General features: G+C 42.7%; 1 protein-coding gene across 1 annotated transcript in view; it reads right to left on the bottom strand.

Moving 5' to 3' along the window:
- The window catches only part of LOC141111061 (solute carrier family 2, facilitated glucose transporter member 5-like), a 123,255-nt gene that overhangs the window by 41,010 nt on the left and 54,329 nt on the right, over nt 1-27,916 (bottom strand). The window contains exons 4-6 of the mRNA XM_073603021.1: nt 23,227-23,387; nt 21,840-21,964; nt 6,271-6,423 (exon numbers count right to left, since the gene is read on the bottom strand). Of these exons, the coding sequence (XP_073459122.1) occupies nt 6,271-6,423; nt 21,840-21,964; nt 23,227-23,387 (439 nt within the window). The remainder of the gene's footprint in view (nt 1-6,270; nt 6,424-21,839; nt 21,965-23,226; nt 23,388-27,916) is intronic.

Here is a 27,916-nt window from a genome sequence, read left to right as displayed (position 1 = left end):
TTGCACTAGCCCTGGAACTGTGCACACATCATCAAATGGGTGGTCAATCAGTAACAGCTCGAGCAACCCCTAGCAAGCACTGGAGGCTCCCTAGGATAAAATGGCTGCTCTAGGGCCTAAAATGCTGGCTGGCTAAACTATTCACACTTGTTCCCAATTCTGGAGCCTTGCAATAAAAAAATTGAGTGAAGTGGCTATGTCAGAGACAGGAACCCGCTGGTGAAGGACAGTGTGCCTAGCATAGGGAAAGGTTTCTGAACAGTTCAAGGACCTTATGCCTGAGCTGCTACCTTGGACATTCTTTCTTCTGCCTCTCTAGGTGCCTTTGTCGCCACACCACCTGTCAGTCACCTAATTTTTCAGATGCTGTCAGGTATTGCAAACCTGCTAGCATGTCTTCTACAGTATTGAGACTTTGTACTATGAGTCCTTCTGTAAGGTACTGCCATACTGGGTTCAGCCATAATATTCAGGTTCTGTTACCTATGGTCAGGGCTTTTTTCTCAAACAATAGGTGCTGGAACTTAACCACGGCCCCACAAAACCCCTCCCCCTACACACACCCTCCAAATCACATCAAATAGTGGGTGTGTTCAGTCAAATTTCACAAAAACAATAGGAGGGTCTTAAAGGGGTATTAAATACCAGGATTGCATTACATACAGAGTGCAGAGCTGTCACTTGTAAACACAGAAACCAGACTTCTGTGTTTACAAGTGATTGTGGTGAGCAGGCACCAAAGGGTCTGAGCCAGAGGTGGTGGAACTGAGTTCCATCAAGTTCCCCCTGAAAAAAAGCCCTGCCTATGGTGCTTTCAGAGCATAAACTTGTAAGCTTAGAGACAATCACGGCACAGCTAGAAGACTTATTGTTGAAAAATGTGACCTTGACTGACCTAAGACAGGTTTTTCATCTGCAGACAACAATGGCTAGAGCCTAACTAATTTTTCTGTAGCTCTCCAAAAGTTATGGAAACAGTTAGAAAAGAAGGACCTACAAGGGTGTGCCAACATAGGTGATCCAGACAAGTTGCAATGGGACCCGTTTATTGTAGGGGTGAGTGCCGGCCCCATCGAGAGGGCCCTGCAAGGAATGAATGAGGTCTCAACCCTGCCTCACTTTCAGTGATGTAGTGGTGGAAGGGGTTGCCCAAGAACAAGAGGACGAGGAAGCCACTGTTGGGGTGACAAAGAAAAGTGAGCCTTTATACTTTGGAGAGGAGGCTTTAGCCCCTTCGCCGTTGTCAGTTCTACAAACAGCCATGCACGCGCATCCACGCAGGAAGAAATGACTACAGTCAAGTGGGCATTGGCCCAGTTTTCTAAGGGCGGGAATCCGCTGCAGAGAGACCCAGGCGCTGGGCCGCGTCTCTGTGCAGAGACAAGGCCTGGTGCCGCGTCTCTGCAGGGAGACGCGGCCTGCACTGCGGGCCGATGAAGACAGGAGGTATTAAGTGCTGCCTGATGTTGCAGAAGATTCGGGGCATGTTTTTGAAGCCGGAGAAGATTGTCATGGACTTGGGAGGCTTGAGGGCAAGAACTTTCTGCCCTACAGCCAAGGTGGGATTCCGGGCGGTACGATCATACCACCGCTTCTGCTGCCCCTGCGCGGTCTAAAGGTTCTCCCATACAGTGTCCGTGAGTTCCTTCAGCCTATCCCGGAGTGCTAGTTGTATCCTACCAACGAGGTCTCCTCAGCCCATACACCTCCTTCCCAATGGGCTCTAAGTAGATCTAGTGGCCCTCTCACCCGTCTCCCATACAATAACTCAAATAGGGAGAACCCCGTAGATTCCTGTGGCACTTCCCGGTAGGCAAACAGGAGGTGCGGCAGAAATTTCTCCCAATCACGGTGAGAAGTTGCGAACGTCCGCAGTAATTGCTTCAGCATTCCATTGAACCGTTCACATAGTCGGTTAGTCTGGGGGTGGTAGGGAGAGATCTGTATGGGCTTAATTCCACAGAGCTTCCACAACTTTTGGGTTAGGTCCACAGTAAACTGCGCCCCTTGGTCTGAGATTATCTCTTGAGGAAAACCCACTCTAGCAAAGATTTGAAGCAGGGCCTCCACCACTGTCTCTGCATGTATGTTTGTCAGGGGAATTGCCTCCGGTTAATGAGTAGCATAATCTACCACCATCAAAATATATATCTTCCCGGAGGGACTGGGTCGGGGTAATGGTCCTACCAGGTCTCCTGCTATTGTCTGAAGGTGTTCTGTGTTTATACTTATGTTACTGTGTATTGTACCTTCTGAGCTTGGAGCCAGCAAGTCTGACCTGCAATGAGATATCTGAGTCACCCAGGTGTCTAATTAACATAATGTTTATAGTATATGTCAGTTGTTGTAATTATATTCCTGTGTGCAGTTTTGTATTGTTAGGCTAATATGATCAGAATGGGGGAATGTCCTCCTGGGGTGTATAAAAGCCTGTATTGTTTAAATAGTTCTTATTCTGGTTTACTCCAAAACTGGTGTTGCCCAGTTCTTGGGATAACTATAGCCAGATTCACGGGTCTTGTGTTCCAGAGCTTGGGAAGAAGCTTCTTGGCAGAGATGCCCAGTTAGGGTGTCCGGAGTCTGTCACATTTGGTTGGCAGCGGTGGTATGCTTCCTTTTACCTGGAACATCCAAACTACCACCTGGACCTTGTCGGATGGAGCTTTGCTACTCCAGCCTTAAGCTAAGCACACTCAAGGATCTGCTGGAATCAAGGGAACAGAGTGCCAGCAACAAGTCCAAAAGCCTCCCAAGTCTGTGACAAGGATCTCCACCGATCCAACCAAAGTTCAATCAGTACAAGACTGGCATGCCCCAAAGACACTCAGTGTTCCTTCTTAGTATTAGTAAGGTAATACAGATGGCCTATCCCTAAGTCCAGCCAATTCATGGCACCCCTCATAAGGGGGGTCTCTCCCCTTCTATTCAGGCCCAATGGCACGAACCACCTTTTGACGCCCTGAAACGGGGCTTGATGTCTGCTCCCCCCTTGGCCTAGGCAAGCTATTCAAAGCCCTTCCGGGTAAATACAGATAAGAGCCGGCAAGGCCCAGGCACCATGCTCGCACAAGAGCAAGGTGGATGTGAACAAGTGATTGCTTATGCAAAATCAAAAGAAAGCCAGAATTTACTGCAACAATTCACCTTTATTGAGCCTTCATGGGGGGTACAGTAAAAGTTGACTCATACTATGTAGGGAGTTACGAGTAAGCATAAGAAATGTGTCAACTTTTACTGTACCCCGCACTGTCAGTTATGTCTTTTGCATGAAGGATCAATAAATGTGAAGTGTTGCAGCAAATTACAATTTCTTTTTATTGTGCATCTGCAGATGAGCTGTGCTAGCACCTTCACCTAAACCTTGGCTATGCTGTGGATGGATAATGTGCTCACCTGGGGCGGTGTTCTCGTCAGTGTTGATAGTTTATGCAAGTCACAGCCTCCAACCCTCCAAGTGAAACCCCCATAACTACAGCTCCTTTGAACTAAACCTCTTAGCCCTCCTATGGGCTATCATTAAAAAGTCTGCCATTTATCTAGCTGGGGCTGAAATCAAGGTCTATACAGACAATCCCTTTGCCTACTTGGAGTCTGCAAAATTAGGGGCCCTTGAACAAAGATGGGTTGCATGGCTGGAGCATTTTAATTACAAGATACACTACAAGCCAGGGCAATGTAATAGCCATGCTGGCACCCTCTCTCGTTTTCCAGTGGAGGAACCCATTGAAGATATGGACCTGAGTCAATGATACTTAGGCTGGCCATACATGGTTCGAATCTCAGCCGGTTCAGCAGGAACCGGCTGAGATTCGAACTGTTAATGGGCAGGCTGAATGTACCCAGTTGATCGAAAGATCAGCTTTAGTACAACCAGCCTGCCGGATTCTCTTGCAATTATCAAGAGCAATTAAAACAGCAATTCCTCTCTTGGCAGTGGAAGTCGACTTCCTGGGAATATCAAGGGTTACCGGACATGTCTAGGGTTCTGCCACGACTTTGGGGCTGGCTGGAAATTCAAGATTAGTGTTTTACCATCAAGCTCGCATTTCTGAACAGGACATTCTGCAAATTGTGGTCCTCCAGTCGCCTGTCCTGCGGGCCTGTCGCATGCCTTATCCGGTCTAATCAAATGCAGTGGCTGGCAAAGTATTCTGACTATGTTGTATAAAGTTGCCTGTTATCACTGTCATTTTTTTTTGCCTTGTGAAAATGTTGTTTTCTGTTATCCTTATTTTCGTAGCAGTACCCCCGTAGGGGCTGCTAAGTGATGTGGCTCACCTGTCACCCTGCCAGACACTCCAAGACAATGAACAGTCCATTTGCTTTGCTTTTGTTATTTTATTGAGGGAATTTAACTTGGATGGGGTATAGGAAATATGGGATTTCCAGTAGAATAACAGCAAAATTGCTAGGGATGACTATATACACTGTTTGTACACTCCTTCAGACTCCTCCTGCACAACTCTTGCTTGCAGACTATTGCTCTCTCTCTAGGAGCAGCTAGCACATGGTTAGGCCTGACACTGACTCAGCCAGGCCTTGGGAACTGCCTTTTGCAGGCAGGGCTCGCGGGTCCCTATAGTGTAGCAGAAAATATGTAAGTCATGTTAGTGCTAGCCGTCCATCTGGTGGACTACTGCTCCCAGTCAGTCCTCTTCAGGCCCTGCCAGCCCTCCTGGCTGCAGCTGCCCATGTTCACTGCCCTTGACTGGCTCCACACCCAGCTCTGATTGTTTCCTCTCAGTCCTCTCTGGCATGCCTCTCCAGTCCTCCCGACTGCAAATGTCACTCACCAGCCCTCCTGGCTGCAACCAGTGGTTCCCTCCTGAAGACTTGCTCGGCAGTACTAGCTCCTGCTGTCCTCTGACTCCTTCTGTGCCTCCTGTCCAGATCCTTCATGCTTTCTTAAAGGGCTCCGTCCTACACCCAAGTCCCAGGCCAAAGGTCACCCCCCCTCCCCAGACTGGGGAGCTTCCTTCAAAGGCCATGACAGCCTAGTACTCCATCTCCAGTTCTTCCACCCGACAACTCCTCCCCAGTTATGCTGACCCTGGGTATTTCAAGGAGGCCTGCCCCCTGCCAGTCCTAGTTGGGAATTTGCCAGGGCTCCCTGAGACACCCCAGACAGCTCCACCTCTCTTCCCATCCTCTTCTTCTAGAATCCTCCAGAAGGAAGAGGGAGGTGACAATGGAGATATGCTGTCTGTGAGTCACAAATGCTGCTCTGAGCCACTCCCAGCCCACACAGATCAAAACAAACAGACCTACCTTATAGCTAGGCCTGCCTTAATTTACCTATACTACAAAAATCCTCACTTCTAGCACCTACCTAGGTAGAAGGTGCTATGCTTGTTAATTGCCTGATGCCGAGGACAGCATCTGTCAAAGTGGAGAGGAACGTAGGTCATCCTTCCTGCACAGGTTGCGCTATTACATCAGCCAATATGCAGAGAGGATGGAGAAGGAGATTAACTCTTGTCCCTCTGAAGCATCCTTGGCCTCATCAGGGGAGCAGCCATCTAAATTGGATGCTACTGTGCTGATTGACCTTGGTGGTTATCTTTAGTGAAGGCAGTGCTAATAACTCGCACTGTTCCACTGCAGTTGGCGCACATTTGCAAAGTGGCTAGGTCAGGGACAGGAACCCTCTGATGAGTGAAAATGTTTCAGTGGAGGATGGACAGTGCAGGGACCTTATGCCTGAGCTGTTGCCTTAAATATCTTTTCTTCTGCCTCTCGGGGTGTCTACCAGTCTACCAAACACCAACTACCGGTCACCTCCTTTGTCAGATGCTGTCGGGTATTGCAAACCTGCTACCGTGTCTTCTACAGTATTGAAACTGTGCACTGCGAGTCCTTCTGTAAGGTACTTTTGTTGGGTTCGAGTTTGATTTTCAGGCCCTGTTGCCACCTTAATGGAGCTTTGAACTGTGTTCCTTGGCCTTCATGTGCATTTACTCCACTTTGGGTACCAAACATCTGGCCCCTCTTACACGTTCTTACTGTAAATAAATCTTTCTTAACTCATAGTAACATTCTACTCCATTAGCAAATAATTGTATATCCCCTTGTTCTTTGTACTGTCCTTAGGATGAACATACCTCATTCTTGGTAAATTTGTAAACTTCTTGACATACTGTAAACATTTCCATTTCTTTTATTAGTTTAGTTGCCTGTCTAATATAACTCTTTGTCGACTAGTAGGGCTGATTGCTGAGAAAGTTTGGATTATTTACTTTATGTAGTTTTACAAATATTACAATAATATACCTTTTGTATTTCCAAGGATGAATCGGATCCCGAAAATCTGTGCAATAAGAATACCAACGGTAATCAACAGCTGAGGCATCACTCCGATACCTCCTCGAAGATTTTTAGGAGACATTTCTCCGAGGTACATGGGGACAACATTGGAACATAAACCTGGACAAAAATCAATATACAGTAATTATGTTATAGTAATGAAATGACTGTTAGTGTAAAGTAAATACAGGCATACCCCACTTTTAAGTACACAATGGGGTTTATTTACTAAAGCTGGAAAGTGCAAAATCAGGCTCACTTCTACATATACAGTAGTACCTGAAAGTTCTTGTTCTCTAAAAATAAAATGTTCATAATCGTGTGAAACAAGCTCCCAAAGCCTCAATACCATCTTATTTATTTCAAAATGCATACCCAGACAGAATCTTTTTTACATTTGAGTTGGTAATTCATGAAGGCATGATCAGGTCCTTCAGAACCACTAAAGGATATTTCCTTATGAATTTACTTTTATTAAAGAAGAAGTAAATCCTGGTGGGTTTTTCTTCCTTTCTTCTTCCCTGCAAAGTAAAGGCATAATATGCTAGTATGCATCGCATACTAGCACATTGTGTGACACTTACCTGCAAACGAAGCCGCCTCGTCCCCACTGTAGGCCACATCCATCTTCACCAGTCTTCCTTCCGGACCATGGAATCCGGCTGTGTGACTAGCCAGAGCCAAGTGATGTCAGGGACACACTCCTGAAGAAACGGCAAGGGCGGCCTTTCCTTCAGAGCGCATGCGCCAATGACATCATCGGTACAGTAAACAGTAAATATCTCCTAAATGGCCCACGTTTAGGAGATATTTACAGTACCTATAGGTAAGCCTTATTCTAGGCTTACCAACAGGTACAACTTACACAGGGAGTTTACAACCTCTCTAAATGTATCAAATACAATCAAAGTTGTTTGAAAATGTAACATAGGCTGGGCTTTTCCCCTTATGCCTACACTAAAAACGTTACTATGACCTAAAAGCATAACAAGTAGACGGGAAGTTTGTTTCGTTTAAATTCAAACAAATTTTTCGATATTCAGAAATTCAGCTGTATCCGAACTTCCAAATCACAACGGGAATACATTTAAACAAATCTGAGATAAATTATACCGAAATCTGAATTCAAATCAAATTTAAAAACAAATGTGAAAATGTAAACGTATTGCTATTACTGATTTTCTTCAAAAACTGTGTTTAAGGTTAACTAAAAGCATTGATGCGGTTTTGAATCCAAAGGATATTCAAATATTGGGTAAGTTTGAAGAGAGACAGCGCACACAGTGGGGAACTCCCAGTCCAATTTGCAAGATCCTCTTTCAGGTGCTCAGGCTCAGTGTGTCCTTACACACTACAGCAGAAACATGTAAAAGGATTGAGCTGGCAACTCTGTAGTGCATATAGCAATTTTAATGGTTGGTTACAAAAAGTGACAATCAAAACAGCTGACGTGTTTCGGCAACAGCCTTAGACGTAGCCAGCTCAATACTTTTTACTTATTCAAATATTGGTTTACTTTACATTATTCTTCTGTTCGGTCACTCTGCATTTTTTAAATTGAGAAAAATAAACAAGTAAAATATATATTTTTGAAAGCATCCTTACTTTACATTATTTCTTCACACCTGCCTAAAAAATTTACACAGTACTGTATTTTTTTATAACTTAGAACAGTGTTTCTCAACCTTTTTTCAGTGGAGGCACCCTTTAAATGATTGCAGCAACATCCACACGCTAGAGATGATTTGTTCTTCCAAAGCAAATACACTTTTGCACAATGGTACGGACTAGTATTCCAATGTTTCTCTTCTCCCTCAATTTCTCTCCATCAGTCAGCTAATCTCACCCCAGTGCTGAGAGAGAGGAGCACAGGAGGGTCAAACAAGGTTGCTATAGAGGAGACAGACATTCTCCTTATTAACTGATGACATCAGTGGTTGTTAGGATGCCACTGTCTATAAAGTCGTAATGGTGCATAATGAAAATCCGTGGCTTCGTGTAACTAAAAGGCAGGCTTCATCCACCTGCTACGGTAGCTTGTGAAAAATTATTGATCAATTTTTAGGCATTTTGCCAAGGCACCCCTGAAGAAACCTCAATGCACCATGGTTGAAAAAGGCTTACTTAGAACACTTCACATACAGTGCCTTGAAAAAGTATTCATACCCCTTGAAATTTTCCACATTTTTTCATGTTACAACCAAAAACATAAATGTTATTTATTGGGATTTTATATGGTTGGCCAACACAAAGCGGTACATAATTGTGAAATGGAAGGAAGATGATAAATGGTTTTCAAAATTTTTTACAAATAAATATGTGTGGCATGCATTTGTATTCAGCCCCCCTGAGTCAATACTTTGTAGAACCACCTTTCACTGCAACTACAGCTGCAAGTCTTTTTGGGGATGTCTCTACCAGCTCTGTACATCTAGAGAGTGACATTTTTGCCCATTCTTCTTTGCAAAATAGCTCAAGCTCTGTCCGATTGGATTAACAGCAATTTTCAAGTCTTGAACCAAGGGGAAAGGGGGGGGGACTTTAAATGAAGTACGTTGTTGCAAAACAATGAGTTGGTAAATTAAAATATTTATTGATACATATAATATATACAGTACAATCCTTACTTTGGTCTGTATCAAGGTACAAATTGTACACAATAGTAATAGTATTAAATAAAATATTGTATGAATTGTATTACAAAATAATACCTAGGTGACCTGTAGTTCTTGTCATTGTTGTTGGATAAAGATCATAAAAATATAAATTGTATGATTGTAAAGAATTCATGTAAAGATCCTGGAACACATGATACATATAAAAAAGCTCCATAAAAAAACCTGTAAAAAGCATGAAAAATATTGAACGTGGCATCTGATAACTCAACGTGTTTCATGGCTTATAGCCACTCCTCAGGAGCAAGCACGTGAGCATCTGCAATAAATCACATGGATTCCTAAATGGCCTAGCATGGTAAAGGATATAAAATATGAAAACAAAAATGGTAAAAGGGTCCCTGGAGGTATCATTTCTGGGAACTAGTGTGTTCCGCGACAGAAAGCCAACACAAGCAATAGCTAAGATGGATGTGTATCCATATAAAATAAAGATAAAGTGAGCAAAGTGACTAAACCACCTAGGGCCAGTGCCTAAATAGGCGCTGCCGCAGACCACCCACCAATGTCATGCAATCATACAAAGGGAGAAGGAGGCAACATTACCTAAGCGGCTAATTTAAGCCGCCTGGCAATTGGCGCCAAAACCAACTCCAGTGATGCTCGCAGATCCTTTACCATGCAAGACCATTTGGGAATCCATGTAATTTATTGCAGATACTTACCATGTGCTTGTTCCTGAGGAGTGGTTATAAGCCACGAAACGGGTCGAGCTATCAGATGTTGTGTTTAATATTTATCATGCTTTTTGCAGTTTTTTTTTATGGAACTTTTCTATATGTATCATGTGTTCCAGGACCTTTACATTAATTTGTTACAATCATGCAAATTATATTTTTATGATCTTTATCCAACAACGACAGGAATTAGAGAGAATACAGGTCACCTAGGTATTATTTTGTAATATGTGTATGAATTTTATTTTATTTAATACTATTACTATTATGTATAATTGTACCTTGATACAGACCAATATTGATATGTTGGTGGTATGGTCCTAAGAGTTGCATGCCCCTTGGAGGTATCATTTCCGGGAACTGAGATAGTGTGTTCTGCGACAGAAAGCCAACACAAGCAATAGCCAAGATGGATGTGTATCCATAGAGTATTCCTCGTGTGTAGTTAAATGCTGATTAACACTATCTGTGAAAGGCTTCTGTGGAGAACACAGGGGTATATTGTAATCCATAGTGTGTAACATAACCCAGTATAAATGGGTTTAGAATAAACAGAAGTGTAAAACTAATATCCAGGGAGAAGCCCAACTCCAGGGAATTGGAAAGTGAAGGAATTGAAGTGTAAAGAAATAAAAAGATGAACCATCAAAGGGAGCCTGAATGAACCAGGGAGGAAACGAAAGGAATGACAGACCTAGAGTAACAACAGTGATTCGAAGTGATACCAGATACTAGAATGATGTGAAGACCGAGGTCCAGGGTAGTGTATGGTGTCCCATATAAAGATAAAGTGACCAAGCGACTAAACCACCTAGGGCCAGTGCTTAAATAGGCGCTGCAGCAGACCACCTACCAACGTCACACAAGTGTGCAAAGGGAGAAGGAGGCGCCATCACCTAAGCAGTTAACTGAAGCCGCCCGGCAACTGGTGCCAAAACCAGCTCCAGTGATGCTTGCAGATGTTAAGACGCCGGCGTAACGGTGCCATGCAATGTGACGCCGCACTTACAGTGTAATGGTATGACATTGATGCGCAGTGTGTGTGCACCCGCCCCTCCTGACATCATGGAAAGGCAGAGGAGGAGGAGGAACCCGCAGTGCGCATTGCAGCTCCTGGATCAGACAAAACACCCGACCCACCAAAACATAGTATAGTCTGGATAGTTAAGAAGTATCCATTACATAACGAGAATGAGGGGCAAACATCCCATTGGACATATTAACCCTTATGTATAGAAAAAGGGAAGCAATAAGAGGGAAGCCACATAGATCCAACTAATGAACAGGAACATTTACTACTGAGAGCTAAACTTAGCTAAGCAAAATCACGCACTTCCATCCCTGATTAGTTAGATAAAAAAGAAAAGTTTGTGACTTTATATGCGGCAATGTCCTAGTCACATGACTCCATCCCTGTCAATATGCACAAAAGGGAAAAAGGGGGGGGGGGGTGAATAAAAATGTTTGTTGATACATATAATATATGCAATCTTTGCAGTAGTATCAAATAAAATAAAATTCATACACATATTACAAAATAATACCTAGGTGACCTGTATTCTCTTTAATTCCTGTCATTGTTGTTGGATAAAGATCATACAAATATAAAGATCATACAAATATAAATTGCATGATACAAATATAAATTGCATGATTGTAATGAATTCATGTAAAGGTCCTGGAACACATGATACATATAGAAAAGTTCCATAAAAAAACCTGCAAAAAGCACGATAAATATTAAACACAACATCTGATAGCTCGACGCGTTTCGTGGCTTATAACCACTCCTCAGGAGCAAGCACATGGTAAGTATCTGCAATGAATAAAATGGATTCCTAAATGGTCTTGCATGGTAAAGGATCTGCGAGCATCACTGGAGCTGGTTTTGGCGCCAATTGCCAGGCAGCTTAAATTAGCCGCTTAGGTGATGGCGCCTCCTTCTCCCTTTGTATGCTTGCATGACATTGGTGGGTGGTCTTCGGCAGCCCTATTTAGGCACTGGCCCTAGGTGGGTTAGTCACTTTGCTCACTTTATCTTAATTTTATATCTTCCAATTCACTGGAGTTGGGCTTCTCCCTGGATATTAATTTTACATTTCTATTTATTCTAATCCAATTTATACTGGGCTATGTTACAGACTATGGATTACAATATATCCCTGTATTCTCCACAGAAGCCCTTCACAGCTGATGCTAATCATCATTTGACTACACATGAGGAATACTCTATGGATATAAATCCACCTTGGCTATTGCTTATGTTGGCTTCCTGTCGCGGAACACACTACCTCAGTTCCCAGAAATGATACCTCCAGGGGGCATACAACTCTTAGCACCATACCACCAACATATCAATATATTTTGTAAGTAATATAAGGGTCCCTTTTACCAGTTTTGTTTTCATATTTGATATCCTTTACCATGCTAGGCCATTTAGGAATCCATGTGATTTATTGCAGATATTTACCACGTGCTTGCTCCTGGGAGTGGCTATAAGCCACGAAACGCATTGAGATATCAGATGTCGTATTCAATATTTTTCATGCTTTTTACAGGTTTTTTTATGGAGCTTTTCTATATGTATCATGTGTTCCAGGATCTTTACATGAATTCCTTACAATCATGCAGTTTTTATATTTTTATGATCTTTATCCAACAACAATGACAGGAATTAGAGAGAATACATGTCACCTAGGTATTATTTTGTAATATGTGTATGAATTTTATTTTAATACTATTACTATTATGTATAATTGTACCTTGATGCAGACCAATGTAAGGATTATATATATTATATGTATCAAAAAATGTTTTATTTACCAACTCATTGTTTTTCACATACTTCATATATAGTAAAGTATATCCCCTTTTGTTCATATTCACAGGGATGGAGGCATATGACTAGGACATTGCCTCATATAAAGTCCCAAATTTTCATTTTTATCTAATTTTAAAGTCTTGCCACAGATTGTCATTTGTATTTAGGTCTGGACTTTGACTGGGTCATTCTAACACATGAATATGTTTTAAACTAAACCATTTCATTGTAGCTCTGGCTGTATGTTTAGGGTCGTTGTTCTGCTGGAAGGTGAACCTCCATCCCAGTCTCAAGTCTTTTGCAGACTCTAACAGGTTTCTTCTAAGATTGCCCTGTATTTGGCTCCATCCATGTTCGCATCAACTCTGACCAGCTTCCCTGTCCCTGCTAAAGAAAAGCATCCCCACAACATGATGCTGCCACCACCATGCATCACGGTGGGGATGGTGTGTTCAGGTTGATGTGTTAGTTTTCTGCCACACATTAGTTTTCCGCCGCAAAGTGTTTTGCTTTTAGGCCAAAAAGTAAAATTTTGGTTTCATCTGACCACAGTACCTTCTTCCACATATTTGCTGTTTCCCCCACATGGATTCTCGCAAACTGCAAATAAGACATCTTATTGCTTTCTTTCAACAATGGCTTTCTTTTTGCCACACTTCTGTAATGGTAAGATTTGTAGAGTGCACGACTAATAGTTGTCCGGAGGACAGATTCTCCCATCTGAGCTGTGGATCTCTGTAGCTCCTTCAGAGTTACCATGGGCCTCTTGGCTGCTTCTCTGATTAACGCTCTCCTTGCCCAGCCTGTCAGTTTAGGTGGACGGCCATGTCTTGATAGGTTTGCAGTTGTGCCATACTCTTTCCATTTTTGGATGATGGATTGAACAGTGGTCTGTGAGATCTTCAAAGCTTGGGATATTTTTTTATAACCTAACTCTGCTTTATACTTCTCCACAACTTTATCCATTACGTTTCTGGTGTGTTTCTTGGCCTTGTGATGCTGTTTGTTCACCAAGGTTCTCTAACAAACCTCTGAGGGCTTCACAGAACAGCTGTATTTATATTGAGATTAAATTACACACAGGTGGACTTTACTAATTAGGTGACTTTTGAAGGCAATTGGTTCCACTGGATTTTAGTTAGGGGTATCAGAGTAAAGGAGGCTGAATACAAATGCACGCCACATTTTTCAGATATTTTTTTTTTTTTTAATTTCGAAAACATTTATAATTTTCCTCCCCCTACACAATTATGTGCCACTTTGTGTTGGTCTATCGCACAAAATCTCAATAAAATACACTTAAATTTTTGGTTGTAACATGACAAAAGGTGGAAAATATCAAGGGGTATGAATACTTTTTTAAGGCACTGTATTCTGAATAAACCTTATTAACTTGCCATCATTATACTGCGGCAGGTTGGCTCATTCCAGCAAATCACCGTAAGTGTACGTCGGCTCGTGAACCCGCTAAAAATCACTGATCACCGCCACTACTAGTAAAAAAAAAACTTAAAAAAATTAAAATGCCATAAATCTATCCTCTATTTTGTAGACGCGATAACTTTTGCTCAAACCAAACAATATACGATTATTGCGATTTTTTTTTTTAACCAAAAATATGTAGCAGAATATATATCGGCCTAAACTGATGAATAAACAATTTTTTTTACATTTTTTTTTGGAAATGTTTTATAACAGAAAGTAAAAAATAAAAAATTAATTTTTTTTTCAAAATTGTCTGTCCTTTTTTTGTTTATAGCGCAAAAAATAACCGCAGAGGTGATCAAAAACCACCAAAAGAAAGCTCTATTTGTGGGAAAAAAAGACATCAATTTTGTTTGGGTACAGCGTCACGCAGTTGTCAGTTAAAGCGACGCAGTGCCGTATCGCAAAAAATGGCCTGGCCAGGAAGTAGGTAAATACTTCTGGGGCTGAAGTGGTTAATACAAAGAAGATTAACGTGTAAAAAATCAAACTGTCAATATTACTGGTGAGTGAATAATTTTAGCATCATTTGTGTCCAAATCAACATATATGCCTTTTATAACTGAGGACCCTTCAACTTTTTTTCTGTTTCAGTCCTTTTATTAAAGGTTTAAGCTGGCCATAGATGGTGCAATTTTCTTTTCTCCAACCACAGGTTACAGGAAGGAAATTCAATCAACACAATCAGGGTTGATGGGGGAATCCCTCCCATGAAGTTATTTTGCTATCCTGGTGGCGGCGGGAAGAACCATCCCTACCAGGAGAACTCACAGTGATTATTGGTAGAGGCTATAGCCGCAGGCAATAATCACATGAAAAATCTGACAAGCTGTCTGTACCCAAGTCGATCGACTTGGGTACACAATCTTCCTGCCCATAGCTGGTTTGAATCTCGGCTGATCCCTGCTGAACCGGCCAAGATTCAAACCATCTATGTCCGGCTTTACTGTAAGTACAAATAGAGAACAGTACGGCCATAGAACTTTTATGGCAAATGAAGGTAGAGCTTGGAAGCAACGCAGGCGAGACACAATTTGAGAACAACAATCTATTTTCTGCTCCATACTGCTTCGTAGGATGACAAAAACAAGAAGACTAACATGTTGCTGCATAACTTTCATCACAATTAATCAAAGGACATTGGGGGTTATTTACTAAAGGAAAATCCAGTTTGCATTGCAAGTACACTTGGAAGTAAAGTCGCTGTAGATCCGAGGGGGACATGCAAGGAAAATAAAAAAACAGCATTTTAGCTTGCACATGATTGGATGATAAAATCAGCAGAGCTTCCACTCATTTCAGATTTACCCCTTAGATTTAGAGCGACTGCACTTCCAAGTGCACTTGCAGTACAAAGTGGAGTTGCCTTTTGTAAATAACCCCCATTGTGTCATACATGTTGTCATATACATATTTTTATACATTAGTAGTATAATGCCTATGATATTTCTTTCGTGGTTACGAATGGCTGCATTTTCTTCTGGGTTGTAATTTTTTCGTTTTGAGATCATGCTCAATATTTCTCATGTGATGCTTTAATGTAGGAAACCAGTACACAATTACACAAAAATCGTAAGTTCTGTTGAGTAACGAGAATAATTTTACAGCTTGCTCCTTCACTAATTTTCTTTTGGAAGGTCTGAATTGGCTCTTGAAACTTGTGTATACACTGTATAAAAAAATCCTATGATCGTTACGAATGCTGACTTTTCCCTCCGATTATCATTAAATGTGTAGGCCCCATTAGAGATGGCCAAATCTGTTACAGGGTACACTTACCATTCCATAGATATGGTCATAAACAGTTTAAATCAAATTTTGCAAATGTGGGCCAAATGTGACATTTCCAACTCCATCAATGGGGAGGGGACAGTGTTAACTGACAGGGCTTCCTTAGCTTTTGTGTAGCCAGGAGCTGGCTATTGTGCCTGTAATTCAGAGACAGTGTGTAGTGCTATTAATGTGGGGCTGTCCCCCTCTAGTGTTGGCTTTCATTCCATGCGTAATTTCCTAAAAACAGAATTTAGAGCAGAGCAAAGCATTGTGGGATGTGTAGTTCAGAATACTGGGGTTTCAATTTCAACAGGACTGGCCTGAACTACCACTACCAGATTGCTGAGGAGAGAAGAACAGAATGCTGGGAGAGGATATAAAAAGGCTGGCTCATTCTTTTGGGACGTCGGCTTGGATCTGCCAGCAGGAGCTCTGTGCCAGTGTGAGCTGCGGCCAAATCGTGGTCTACATAGGAGAGAGCTATCTACAGCTGTAAATAGAGGGACATCTGCGGACAGCATCGCTTCCTATCTACTACAGTCCAGAGGCTGTTCCTGATCCTGCACTTCAGATCTGGGTAGGCCGCGGCGCGGTGTGACGGAGGTCAGATGTCATCCCTTGAGCCAGGACCCAGAGGGAGTTCCAGAAAGAGTCTTCATCATCATCTGCAGTGCTACAAGCAACATCTGTTGTGCTGCGGGTGAGCGGGCACCTGCCCATTAATACCATAGACACTTTGCTCACATTCCTGATACTTATTCTACTGGATACAATACTGGTGAAACAGTCTACATTGTGTTTAGGTTACACAGAAAAATTCTGCATTCTTAAAGGGGCCAATCACGTACCAGTTAAAGTTGCTTTGCTCTAACATCAATATCATCACTTTAAATGCTAGCTGAAGATTTTGTTGGATTCTGCAGGGTTGCTATTAACCCCTTTTAGCCTCTCCTTAGTGTCACAAGTGTTTAAGTGTTGTCTAACACAAGGGAACCTGCTCTTTTCCTCTGGAACTCTGCTTAAAGGAGCCAGCCAATTTAATCACAACAGTTTGCTAATGTTGGTGTTTGATGTTGTCTGATGTTAGGTTCCTGTGGGCTGAGGAAATAGAGGGGAGTGGCCTTACATAGTTTTATTAAGTGTCAGTCCGCTGCCTCTTTGCTGCCTGTTCCCATAGGCTATTGCAATTGAACTTAGTTATTGTGTCCTTTTGCATTTTACCTTGTTAGCATAAGTTTCTAAACTGCAAAAATAGCATTTCATATTAGTGCTATATTGTTCAGATAAAATATCTTCATTACCTATAGTGTTATGTTGTGCATTTCTGTGTGTCATTCTGTGTGTCATTCTTAGTAAAAGCACCACACATAGTGTACACAAACACTGGCTAGACACACATTTAACCTTTTGATCGCCCTAGCTGTTTAACCCCTTCCCAGCCAGTGTCATTAGTACAGTGACAGTGCATAGTTTAGAACTGGTTGCCACAAAGTGTAAAAAGTGTCAGTTAGTGTCCGCTGCAATATGGCAGTCCCACTATAAGTCACCGATCGCCACCATTACTAGTATAGAAAAAAAAGGGGGGGAAACAATACTAGAGTAGTGTGTTACTCTAGTATTGTTCCCCCCCCTTTTTTTTCCCCTCACAATGACTGTAACATACCCATATGTTATCATATATATCATATAGCGCTGCTCATATCCATTAGTGCTTATCATTTTATTCCACATGTCCCATAGTGGACAATAATATCCCATGAGTTTTTGCGAAGTGTATGTATGCGTACATGATTTTTGCCCATGTGCATTTGTTATTTGTTTGTGTGCATATGGTCACGCATGTGCATATATATATATATATATATATATATATGGCTTTTTTTCAGCAGGAACGCGGGGGAACGCAGTTCCGGCAACTCCAGCACTGACTGTATGTAATGGCAAGAAAAGCTGGGGTGTGCTGCCGGGTCTATTGATTGGGGGATCTATTCTAGTTGGAGGGGGTCTATTTTTGCAGGGGGGGTCTATTGTTGCTGAGGAGATCTAATGTTGCTGGTGGGGAACCTATTGTTGCTGAGGGTGGGTCTTATATTGCTGGGGGGGTTAGATGTTGCTGGGAGAGATCTACTGTTGAGGGAGGGGTCTATTGTTATTGGCTGACGGAGAGTCTTTTGATGCTGGCTGCGGGGAGATCTGTTGTTGCTGCCAATAGTCTATTGTTAGTAGAGGGGAAATTTTGTTGCCTATGGTCCATTGTTGTTAGGGGATCTATTGTTGCTGGTGTGGGGCCCTATTGTTACTGGCTGCAGGGGATCTATTTTACTGCTTTTCTTGCTATCATTACCAATTTCCATACAACTTACTGAGCACCACAAAATTATATGTGGTTATGTATTCTTTAAAAGGGGCGGTACTGAGAGGTGGGTAAGGGGTGGAACCAAGGAATAGGGCTCGGAGGTGGGTAGGGGTGGAGACAAGGGGTGACGTGGAAAGGGGGAGTTCCTGCACCTATTCTCTGAGAAAAAAGCCCTGTGTGTGTATATATATATATATATATATATATATATATATATATATATATATGTGTGTGTGTATAGTATATACAGCATTTTAATTTGCCTTTATATATGGCTCCCCATTCAGAACTTTTTAATATACCCCGTTGAATATATATTTATATATTTTAATGATTTCCTTCCTCATCATAAATATTCAATATAATATACTATAGATCCATTGATGTATATTGTTCACCATTTTAGTGTTTATTGTTGATGTATACATACACAGCGAGTGACGCGCTATCAAGCTGCTATGCTCCATCTGACTGCAGTGATATTAGCTAATTGCCTTGCCCATCACTCTTGCTGTTTTTCATCATGTCTTTGCATCAATTTGCCTTGTATGTCAGTCTTCAGTTTTTTCTTTTTTGTGTCCCCAGTATGCTGTCTTTATTTTCATTATGTTATTTTATAAGCTCAGTGCTTCCCTTTGTCCTGCTCATGTCCGCCCATAGTCCCGCCCACAGACCATAAGAAGCTCTGCTTCTAGTAACCTTTAGTCATTACTTGAAGAAGGAACCAATTAGCTGTTCCGAAACGTGTCGCATGTTGATGGCATCACTTCCGGTTTGCTGTCCACGCTGGTTATTGGTCCCTTCCTGTTGACGTCACTTCCTGGATTCGGCTTCCATGCTGTCTCAGACAGCCTAGCTGTCTTCCCAGTATCCAGGAGAGTTGTGGCTTCCATCTGCCGGCCACTTCAGAATATGCTACCATAGAATTATACCTCCGGATATCCCTGAGACTTCTTGGGACTACCAGAAAGCTGGACCACCTGCCATTTTACTAATATGATGTGCTCCTAAACATCCACCCGTTTGTAAGTGTTTTTAACCCTTTTGGGAATATAAAGTTTTACTTCTGCACTTAGAGGCGCCTTTTTTTCTTTTCATTTTTTTTTCTTTTCAGGATGGATGTAATGGAAATGGAGCAAGTATAGAGAAGGGCAACAAAGCTAAAGGGTGTGGAGGATATTAGTTATGAAGAAAGGTTGAACTTATTCTCTCTGGAGAAGAGACGCTTGAGAAGGGATATGATTTCAATTTACAAATACCGTACTGGTGACCCCTCAATAGGGATAAAACTTTTTTGCGGAAGGGAGTTTAACAAGACATGTGGCCACCCTTTAAAATGAGAAGAAAAGAGGTTTAACCTTAAACTACGTAGAGGGTTCTTTACTGTAAGAGTGGCAAGGATGTGGAATTCCCTTCCACAGGCGGTTATTTCAGCGAGGAGCATCGATAGTTTCAAAAAACTATTAGATAAGCACCTGAACGACCACAACATACAGGGGTATACAATGTAATACTGACATATAATCACACACATAATTAATAAAACACCTTGCGAGCCACATACGGGTTAATGCCTTATAAAATCAAAACATAAAATCAATCATAGGCCAACATCAGCAGCAAACACTAAATCACGTTCCATAATCGTGTAAGTGAGATATAAAGACAAAAATGTGTCTGCGCTAGATGGAAAATAATAATAATGAAAACTAATAATATTAAAAAAATATATATAAACATACAATAGTAAGTGCTAAGTGCAAAAAGTGAACATACATATAAATCAACGTGCTACAATAAATCAGAGATGGCTGATGGTGCATACATCCAAGGTGCAAGGTGCTATATTGAACACACAAACTAAGTGCCCAATCAGAAGAAAAACAATAACGTTCCTCATATGAATCTTTGAGGTTCAACCAGTGTAAATCCAAAATTACATAAAGTGCCCAAAAATAGTGTCCATAATCAGTGAAGCTCCTCCATCACGTTCTTCAAAAGTGCAGCACCATAAAACATGCCTTAGTGCCCTCCAGTGATCCCCATAAGCATATACGCTCACCTTCCAGCGTGTGACACAGTGTTTAAACTCTGTCAAAATGTGCCTTGGAGCCACTCCTGTGCTCAAATGGAATCAGCTGTAAGGTCTCCAATGCTCCCAATTATGATTTTATGCAAGAGAAAAGAAACTCCATAGCGCAATATAGTTTAACAATAAAGAATATTTATTAAAATGTATATAAAACTCACCCCTTGCTGGGGTACTCACATGCTACAGGTGCGTCAGTGCACCCTTCTATATAAGCATAGACCAGCCGATCGTAACGGTATGGCGTGCGGTGCGGTGTGTGCCTCCAAATCTCCTGCTCTCTCTCTCTGCTGACAGCTCCGTCCAGGCCCCTCCCCTACGCGTGTTCGGCACCGGGATCACGTGCCTTCATCAGGGGGATATCCCCCTGATGAAGGCACGTGATCCCGGTGCCGAACACGCGTAGGGGAGGGGCCTGGACGGAGCTGTCAGCAGAGAGAGAGAGCAGGAGATTTGGAGGCACACACCGCACCGCACGCCATACCGTTACGATCGGCTGGTCTATGCTTATATAGAAGGGTGCACTGACGCACCTGTAGCATGTGAGTACCCCAGCAAGGGGTGAGTTTTATATACATTTTAATAAATATTCTTTATTGTTAAACTATATTGCGCTATGGAGTTTCTTTTCTCTTGCATAAAATCATAATTGGGAGCATTGGAGACCTTACAGCTGATTCCATTTGAGCACAGGAGTGGCTCCAAGGCACATTTTGACAGAGTTTAAACACTGTGTCACACGCTGGAAGGTGAGCGTATATGCTTATGGGGATCACTGGAGGGCACTAAGGCATGTTTTATGGTGCTGCACTTTTGAAGAACGTGATGGAGGAGCTTCACTGATTATGGACACTATTTTTGGGCACTTTATGTAATTTTGGATTTACACTGGTTGAACCTCAAAGATTCATATGAGGAACGTTATTGTTTTTCTTCTGATTGGGCACTTAGTTTGTGTGTTCAATATAGCACCTTGCACCTTGGATGTATGCACCATCAGCCATCTCTGATTTATTGTAGCACGTTGATTTATATGTATGTTCACTTTTTGCACTTAGCACTTACTATTGTATGTTTATATATATTTTTTTAATATTATTAGTTTTCATTATTATTATTTTCCATCTAGCGCAGACACATTTTTGTCTTTATATAATCACACACATAGGTTGGACTTGATGGACTTGTGTCTTTTTTCAACCTCACCTACTATGTAACTATATAACTATAAGTAGTACCTAACTAATTTTTGTATCTGATTCATATAAAACGAAATGAAAAGGAAACAAATTATGAAAAGGGACCATTCTAACATAACGAATGTAACTAAACAAAAAGTTTTAACTTAACAAATCCATGGGAAACTAAAGTAACCACTTTTTCGTTCTGCACATGTCTAATACCCATGTCAGACCATGCAGAAGTATATTTCCTCAATCAGATATTTGAAAAAGATCATGTTAAATAACAATTCCATGTAATATCATTAACACCTAGATTATTGGTGTATTTTGATAGATTTAATGAAAGCAACTTTATAAGGAAATATCCTGTCATTCCTGGGTACCACCTATTTTTTCTCTGTACTATTACATCCCAAAAGAACTTATAATGTAACCACGATTTTATACTTTATGGTTCTCTAGTGTTGGTTTCCTACCTGCACAGATTCCTATTATCAGACGACATGCAATGATGATCTCAAAAGATTTGGCTAGGACGCTGGTGCCCATTAAAATAGCAGGGACAATGGAAAATATGTTGTTGAGCAGCAAGGTTCCCTTCCTAAGACAACCAGAGACAATGTTCAGAAGGACTTTTCATTCCCACGGTATATTAAAATCTATTGCATTTTGTAAATTTCATGAGTATTTCCTCTGCACCATGCTTACTCAATTATTTTTAATGAAAGAGACACCACTAATTTTTTCTTGACAGTTTTACGGTGTTTTACATTGTCTTTGCCATGTACAATAATCAGATCACTTCAATTCTTATGATTGGCTTTCATTTCGTAGTTAACACTTTGAACAATTGAAGAACAAAACTAGCCCGCACATTCTCCCCAAGTATCATCAAAGTGTATACAAAGCAATTAACCTTTTCAAATTTTATAAACAATTCTCATAGTTCCGTTCTTATATTTTCTGCTTTTGTCTGCAGACACCTCTCTTACCAGGGCTTTCAGCACATATTCCATTCAAATTCTCTGATAAAACCTAAAATCTCATTGGCTGCTGACTGGTATCCTCCAATTTACATGTGCCTTCTTGCATTGTCTTTTTTAAATAATCCCTCATATACTGATGCAAATTTTAATAGACAAGGACACCTCTTACAATTGGTGATGTCCTTGGGTGTGTTGGGACTACGATCTGAACATGAGTGAGTCCACCAGGAAGCTGTCATATGTACAGGCCAATCATCCTCAGCCAGAACATTCCCAGCCTGTAGCCACACATAAACAAGGGGTATCACAGTATATATGTATAGCTGTGGGGTGAGGAATGCCCCAGCTGTGTATGTTTGGCCTGCAAAGGGGACAGATTCTTGGCAGGATCACACACATGGCATAGCTCCTGCCTGATTTCGAGGGACTGTCCCTGATTTGGAGCAATGTCCCTCTGTCCCTCTTTCCCCCTCATTTTGGTCTGATCTATATATTTATATATAAAATGCACTTTTTATCTTTCAAAAAGTGTTTCCCAGTGCTAAATCTTTCATCCAAATTCTAAATTGCTGCATTTGTAATCTTTAAAAGCCAGTATAAGGGAATAGTAGTGGTAAAAAAAGCCCTTGTGGATTTAATGAACCTTTTTTGGGGGGGTTAATTCTCCTTTAAGGGGGTGTGGCAGGGGGGTGTCCTATGTATACATACGTTTGCTAGTAGGTGTCCCTCATTCTCATCTCAAAATGTTGGGAGGTATGCATGGGTTCTCATCCAAGTCTGAACACGCCCAAGCTCATCAATGCTTACAAGTGAACACAATTTGGGCAATCGTCCTGTTTTGTGTCTAGATATCTTTAGAGCATAATTCTGCACTTACCTCCCAATTTTGTTAACTAGAGGCCCCACCAATAAAGAGCCAATGAATCCACCCAGTGGGAATAAGGACACGGTAAGAGACCAAAGCACATCCTGTAAACTTGTAGTATAGGTAGACCCATAGCGACTGCTGTATGTTTCATTGTAAAATGTCTTCATGAACTACAGGGAAAGAAATTATATTATTTATAGGAATGCTAACAGCCAATGATTTGTAAATGAATGAAAGATATATTGCTTTGAAGGTATTAAAATAAACCATAGGCCCAAAGACTGTTTTTATAAAAATTGGCCACTAGGTGATGTTATTGTTCTGTATAATCCTATAAAGGTTCCACGACATTAGAAATTTTCAAAGAAAAGGCTCTAGAGCAGTTGTACTGAACTCCAGCTTTCAATGGCTACTACTGCAAACTTTTAATTTCTCTTCTCAGACTCCCAGATAAGTTTTGACCCCTGACAAGTGCCTTGGAATTAGCATATCTAAAAAAATGTACAGAGCCTTAGGCCTAATGAACACAGGCCATACAAAATGCTGCTTATACAGGCATTTTTTTTTCTTTTAGCCTGTAGAAGCAACTCTATGGGATTGATTTACTAAAGGCAAATCCACTCTGCACTACAAGTGCATTGAAAGTGCAAGCTAATTAAAACCTAGGTATTTTTTTATGAAGATGAGCTGATGGAACGAAGATTATACAAAGACTATGATATAGGCTGTCATTAGTAACCTTCATCTGAAAATGCTAGTTGTCCCATTGTAATGCTCACCTTCTTCAATGTTTGAGAAACTCAGAATAAATGTGCAGCAAGTGAAGTCATAACTCAGCATTTTAGGAATAACACCCTAGATATTTTTCTCAGCACAGGTTTTCCTTTAACATTTAATTTCTTGTAACTGGATAACAGCTAACGTACTATGGGGGTGATTTACTAAGACAAATGCGCTGCGCGGGTTCACACCTTAATTGGTGCACCAGAAAAGTAATTGATTGAACGTGCGAACCGGCGCATGCAGACAATAATAAATATGTAAACTGCAACTGGTGCTAGGGTAACTTCAGTTTTCTCATTGATAATAGCGCACGCCCAATTCAATTGGTTAATTTCATCTCATTGGATGTGTCTTGTTAGGCAATTAGTAGGCGTTCTCAGTGAATTAACCCTTTTGATGCTAATCTCCAAAGCCGATCCGCCCTATACGCTCACTACGCAAGCTGCGTAGGGCTCTGCAAATTACTCGAGGCCCCGCCTCCACCTCGTGTCATAGCGCATCAATTAATGTTTACAACATCCAGTGGCGGAACTTTAGGGGTCGCTGCAGTCGCATTTGCGACTGGGCCCTTCCGTTATACCACTGTGGGGGGGCCCCCCAAGACCCAGCATCCCCCCCTGCAACTCTGGTTGGCCGTTTAGAGTGCAGTGGGGCAGGGCTGTCTTTTCCATTGGGCACAGCGACCCCAGCTAAGCATCTATGTGTTACCCTCGCTCCAATTTTCTGTGACCCCGCGCTCCGGCTGCCATGTCCAGTCTCAGGCCAGCCCCTAGCACCCTGTGATTGGGCGAAAGGGGTCATGGGGCTGGCCTGTCCTCAATCACGGGAGAGCGGGGCTGGCCTTCACTGTGAGCTGTGGCCGCTGTCTTCTCCTCCTCCTCTCCGGGTCACCGATCATGTCCCCGCCGGGGCATGCAGTCTGTGCCTGATGTCTTCTTCTCCTCCTCTCCGGGTCACCGATCATGTCCCGGCCGGGGCAGGCAGTCTGGCAGTGTGACAGGCGGCGGCGCAGAGGCAGAGCAGATCATGAAAGAAAAAAGGTAAGAGACTCACACCTGAATTTTATTGCTGGCCCGGGGGGGAGTAGATATGGTCTGGGGAGAGGGAGCAGCCATAAAGTCAGTGTATAGTGTAATGTGTAGTGTATAGTGTATTGTGTGTGTGTATGTAGTGTATAGTGTATTGTGTATTGTGTGTGTGTGTAGTGTATAGTGTATTGTTTGTGTGTATAGTGCATAGTGTATTGTGTGTGTGTGTGTAGTGTATAGTGCATTGTTTGTGTGTGTATAGTGTATTGTGTGTGTGTGTAGTGTATAGTGTATTGTGTGTGTGTGTGTGTGTGTGTGTAGTGTGTAGTGTGTGTGTGTGGTGTATAGTGTATTGTCTGTAGTGTATAGTATAGTGTATTGTGTGTGTGTGTGTGTGTGTGTGTGTGGTGTATAGTGTATTGTGTATGTGTGTGTGTGTGTGTGTGTGGTGTATTGGTCTGTGGGTAAAGTATTGTGTAGCAGTCAGTATGTAGTGTATTGTGTGGTGGTCTTTGGGTAGTGTATTGTGTAGTAGTGTAGTGGTCAGTGGATAGTGTAGTTTGTGTAGTAGTGGTCAGTATAGAAATCAATTAGGATGGTGTGGTGTGTAGTGGTCAGTGTGTAGTGTAGCGGTCAGTATAGGAATCAGGTAGGTTAGTGTGGTGTGTAGTGTAGTGGTCACTGTGGTGTGTAGTGTAGTGGTCAGTGGATATAGTGTAGTATAGACAGGGACCCAGTGCACTGTATTGCCCGAGGGGCTTATAAGATGGCCCTGCAGTGGGGAGAGGTGGAAGGGGCAATTGGCCGCTCTATGGTGCCTGTGTGGGCGGCGGGATCTCCCTGGGGCTTGTAGTACTCTCTCAAGTGTCGGTGTATACAGTGGAGAGGAGAAGGGAGGGGCCTCTGACTCAGGCAGGTATCAGTTTCACTTTCACTCTGCTTGAACACTGTTGCTGATGCCCGGGTCAGAGGCCCCTCCCCCCTCTGCTGTATACGTTCAGAGATACAACTACTAGCCCCAGGGAGATCCCCCTGCCTGTGGACACCATAGAACTGCCAATCTCCGCCTCCCACCTCCATCAGCCAGGTACAGGGGAACCTATGCAAGGGGGGGAGTCAGCTGTTTTGGGACCCTGATGTAAGAGGGGGGGCTTTCTGGGGACACTAATGTAAGGACGGGGCCCTCTGGGGACACTGATGTAAGAGGGGGGCTTCTGGGGACACTAATGTAAGAGGGGGGGCTCTCTGGGGACACTAATATAACGACGGTGCCCTCTGGGAACAATGATGTAAGTGGGGACCCTCTGGGGACACTGATGTAAGAGGGGGCCCTCTGGGGACACTAATGTAAGAGGGGGGCTCTCTGGGGACCCTGTGTAAGGGGAGGCTCTCTTGGGACCCTGGTGTAAGGGGGGCTCTCTGGGGACCCTGGTGTAAGGGGGGGCTCTCTGAGGACCCTGATGTAAGGAGGGGCTCTCTGGGGACCCTGGTGTAAGTAGGGAGGCTCTCTCGGGACCCTGGTGTAAGTAGAGAGGCTCTCTGGGGACCCTGGTGTAAGTAGAGGCTCTCTGGGGACCCTGATGTAAGGGGAGGCTCTCTGGGGACCCTGATGTAGGGGGAGACTCTCTGGGGACCCTGCAGTAAGTAGGAAGGCTCTCTCTGGGGACCCTGGTGTAAGGGGGGGCTCTCTGAGGACCCTGATGTAAGGAGGGGCTCTCTGGGGACCCTGGTGTAAGTAGGGAGGCTCTCTGGGGACCCTGGTGTAAGTAGAGAGGCTCTCTGGGGACCCTGGTGTAAGTAGAGGCTCTCTGGGGACCCTGATGTAAGGGGAGGCTCTCTGGGGACCCTGATGTAGGGGGAGACTCTCTGGGGACCCTGCAGTAAGTAGGGAGGCTCTCTTGGGACCCTGATGTAAGGAGGGGCTCTCTGAGGACACTGATGTAAGGGGGGCTCTCTGGGGACCCTGATGTAAGGAGGGGCTTTCTGGGGACCCTGATGTAAGGGGAGGCTCTCTGGGGACCCTGATATAAGGGGAGGCTCTCTGGGGACCCTAATGTAGGGGGAGGCTCTCTGGGGACCCTGATGTAGGGGGAGACTCTCTGAGGACACTGATTTAAGGGGGGCTCTCTGGAAACCCTGATGTAAGGGGAGGCTCTCTGGGGATCCTGATGTAAGGGGAGGCTCTCTGGGATCACGGCATCACGAGTCAGGTAGAGGGCCCCTTAGCAGAATTTTGCTTAGGGCCCCAGGGAGGTCAGGATCGGCACTGCTAATCTCATTCCTATTACTTCTAATATATCTTTGAAATGTGTTTTTTCTATTTGTACCCAAATCTTTCAATACATTACAAAGAACAGAGAAGTGTTTCTAAACCCAATAAATTAATATTTTCGGATCTTGATCTGTAAAGGTGACCATACACTGCAATCAGTTAGATCTTCAAAAATTAGATTTAGTGCAAGAGCCTGTTTGATTTCCTATAATTTGAATTAATTGTTCAAGTGTGTCTTCCTATTACCTATTTTTCTGAAATATCGAGTTGTACAGAGATTGGCCAATCAGATTGCATAGTGCATGACCATCTTAAGTGCCAAATTTGGAATGTAGATGTGCCATGACCCACTTGTATTTTCCTATTGATGTTTCTTGGGAACTACACAAGGCACGTGAGAACCCACCTTTTTTGAAGACGTGCTAGAGTGATCAGGAATTTTCAAACTACGGCTCTAGATATATATTTGGGCAGCACAGTAGTGTAGAGGTTAGCCTTTCCAGCTAGCAGCAAAAAGGGTCACTGGTTCAAATCCCACCCACAACACCATCTGCCTGGAGTTTGCTCCCTCCCTGTGCCTGCGTGGGCTTCCTCCAAATACTCCAGCTTCCTCTCA

This window comes from Aquarana catesbeiana, linkage group LG10, assembly GCF_042186555.1.
Source record: "Aquarana catesbeiana isolate 2022-GZ linkage group LG10, ASM4218655v1, whole genome shotgun sequence".
Taxonomy (NCBI): Eukaryota; Metazoa; Chordata; class Amphibia; order Anura; family Ranidae; genus Aquarana; species Aquarana catesbeiana.
The sequence above is the reverse complement of the archived record's forward strand: the minus strand, read 5'-3'. Positions and strand labels throughout refer to the sequence as shown.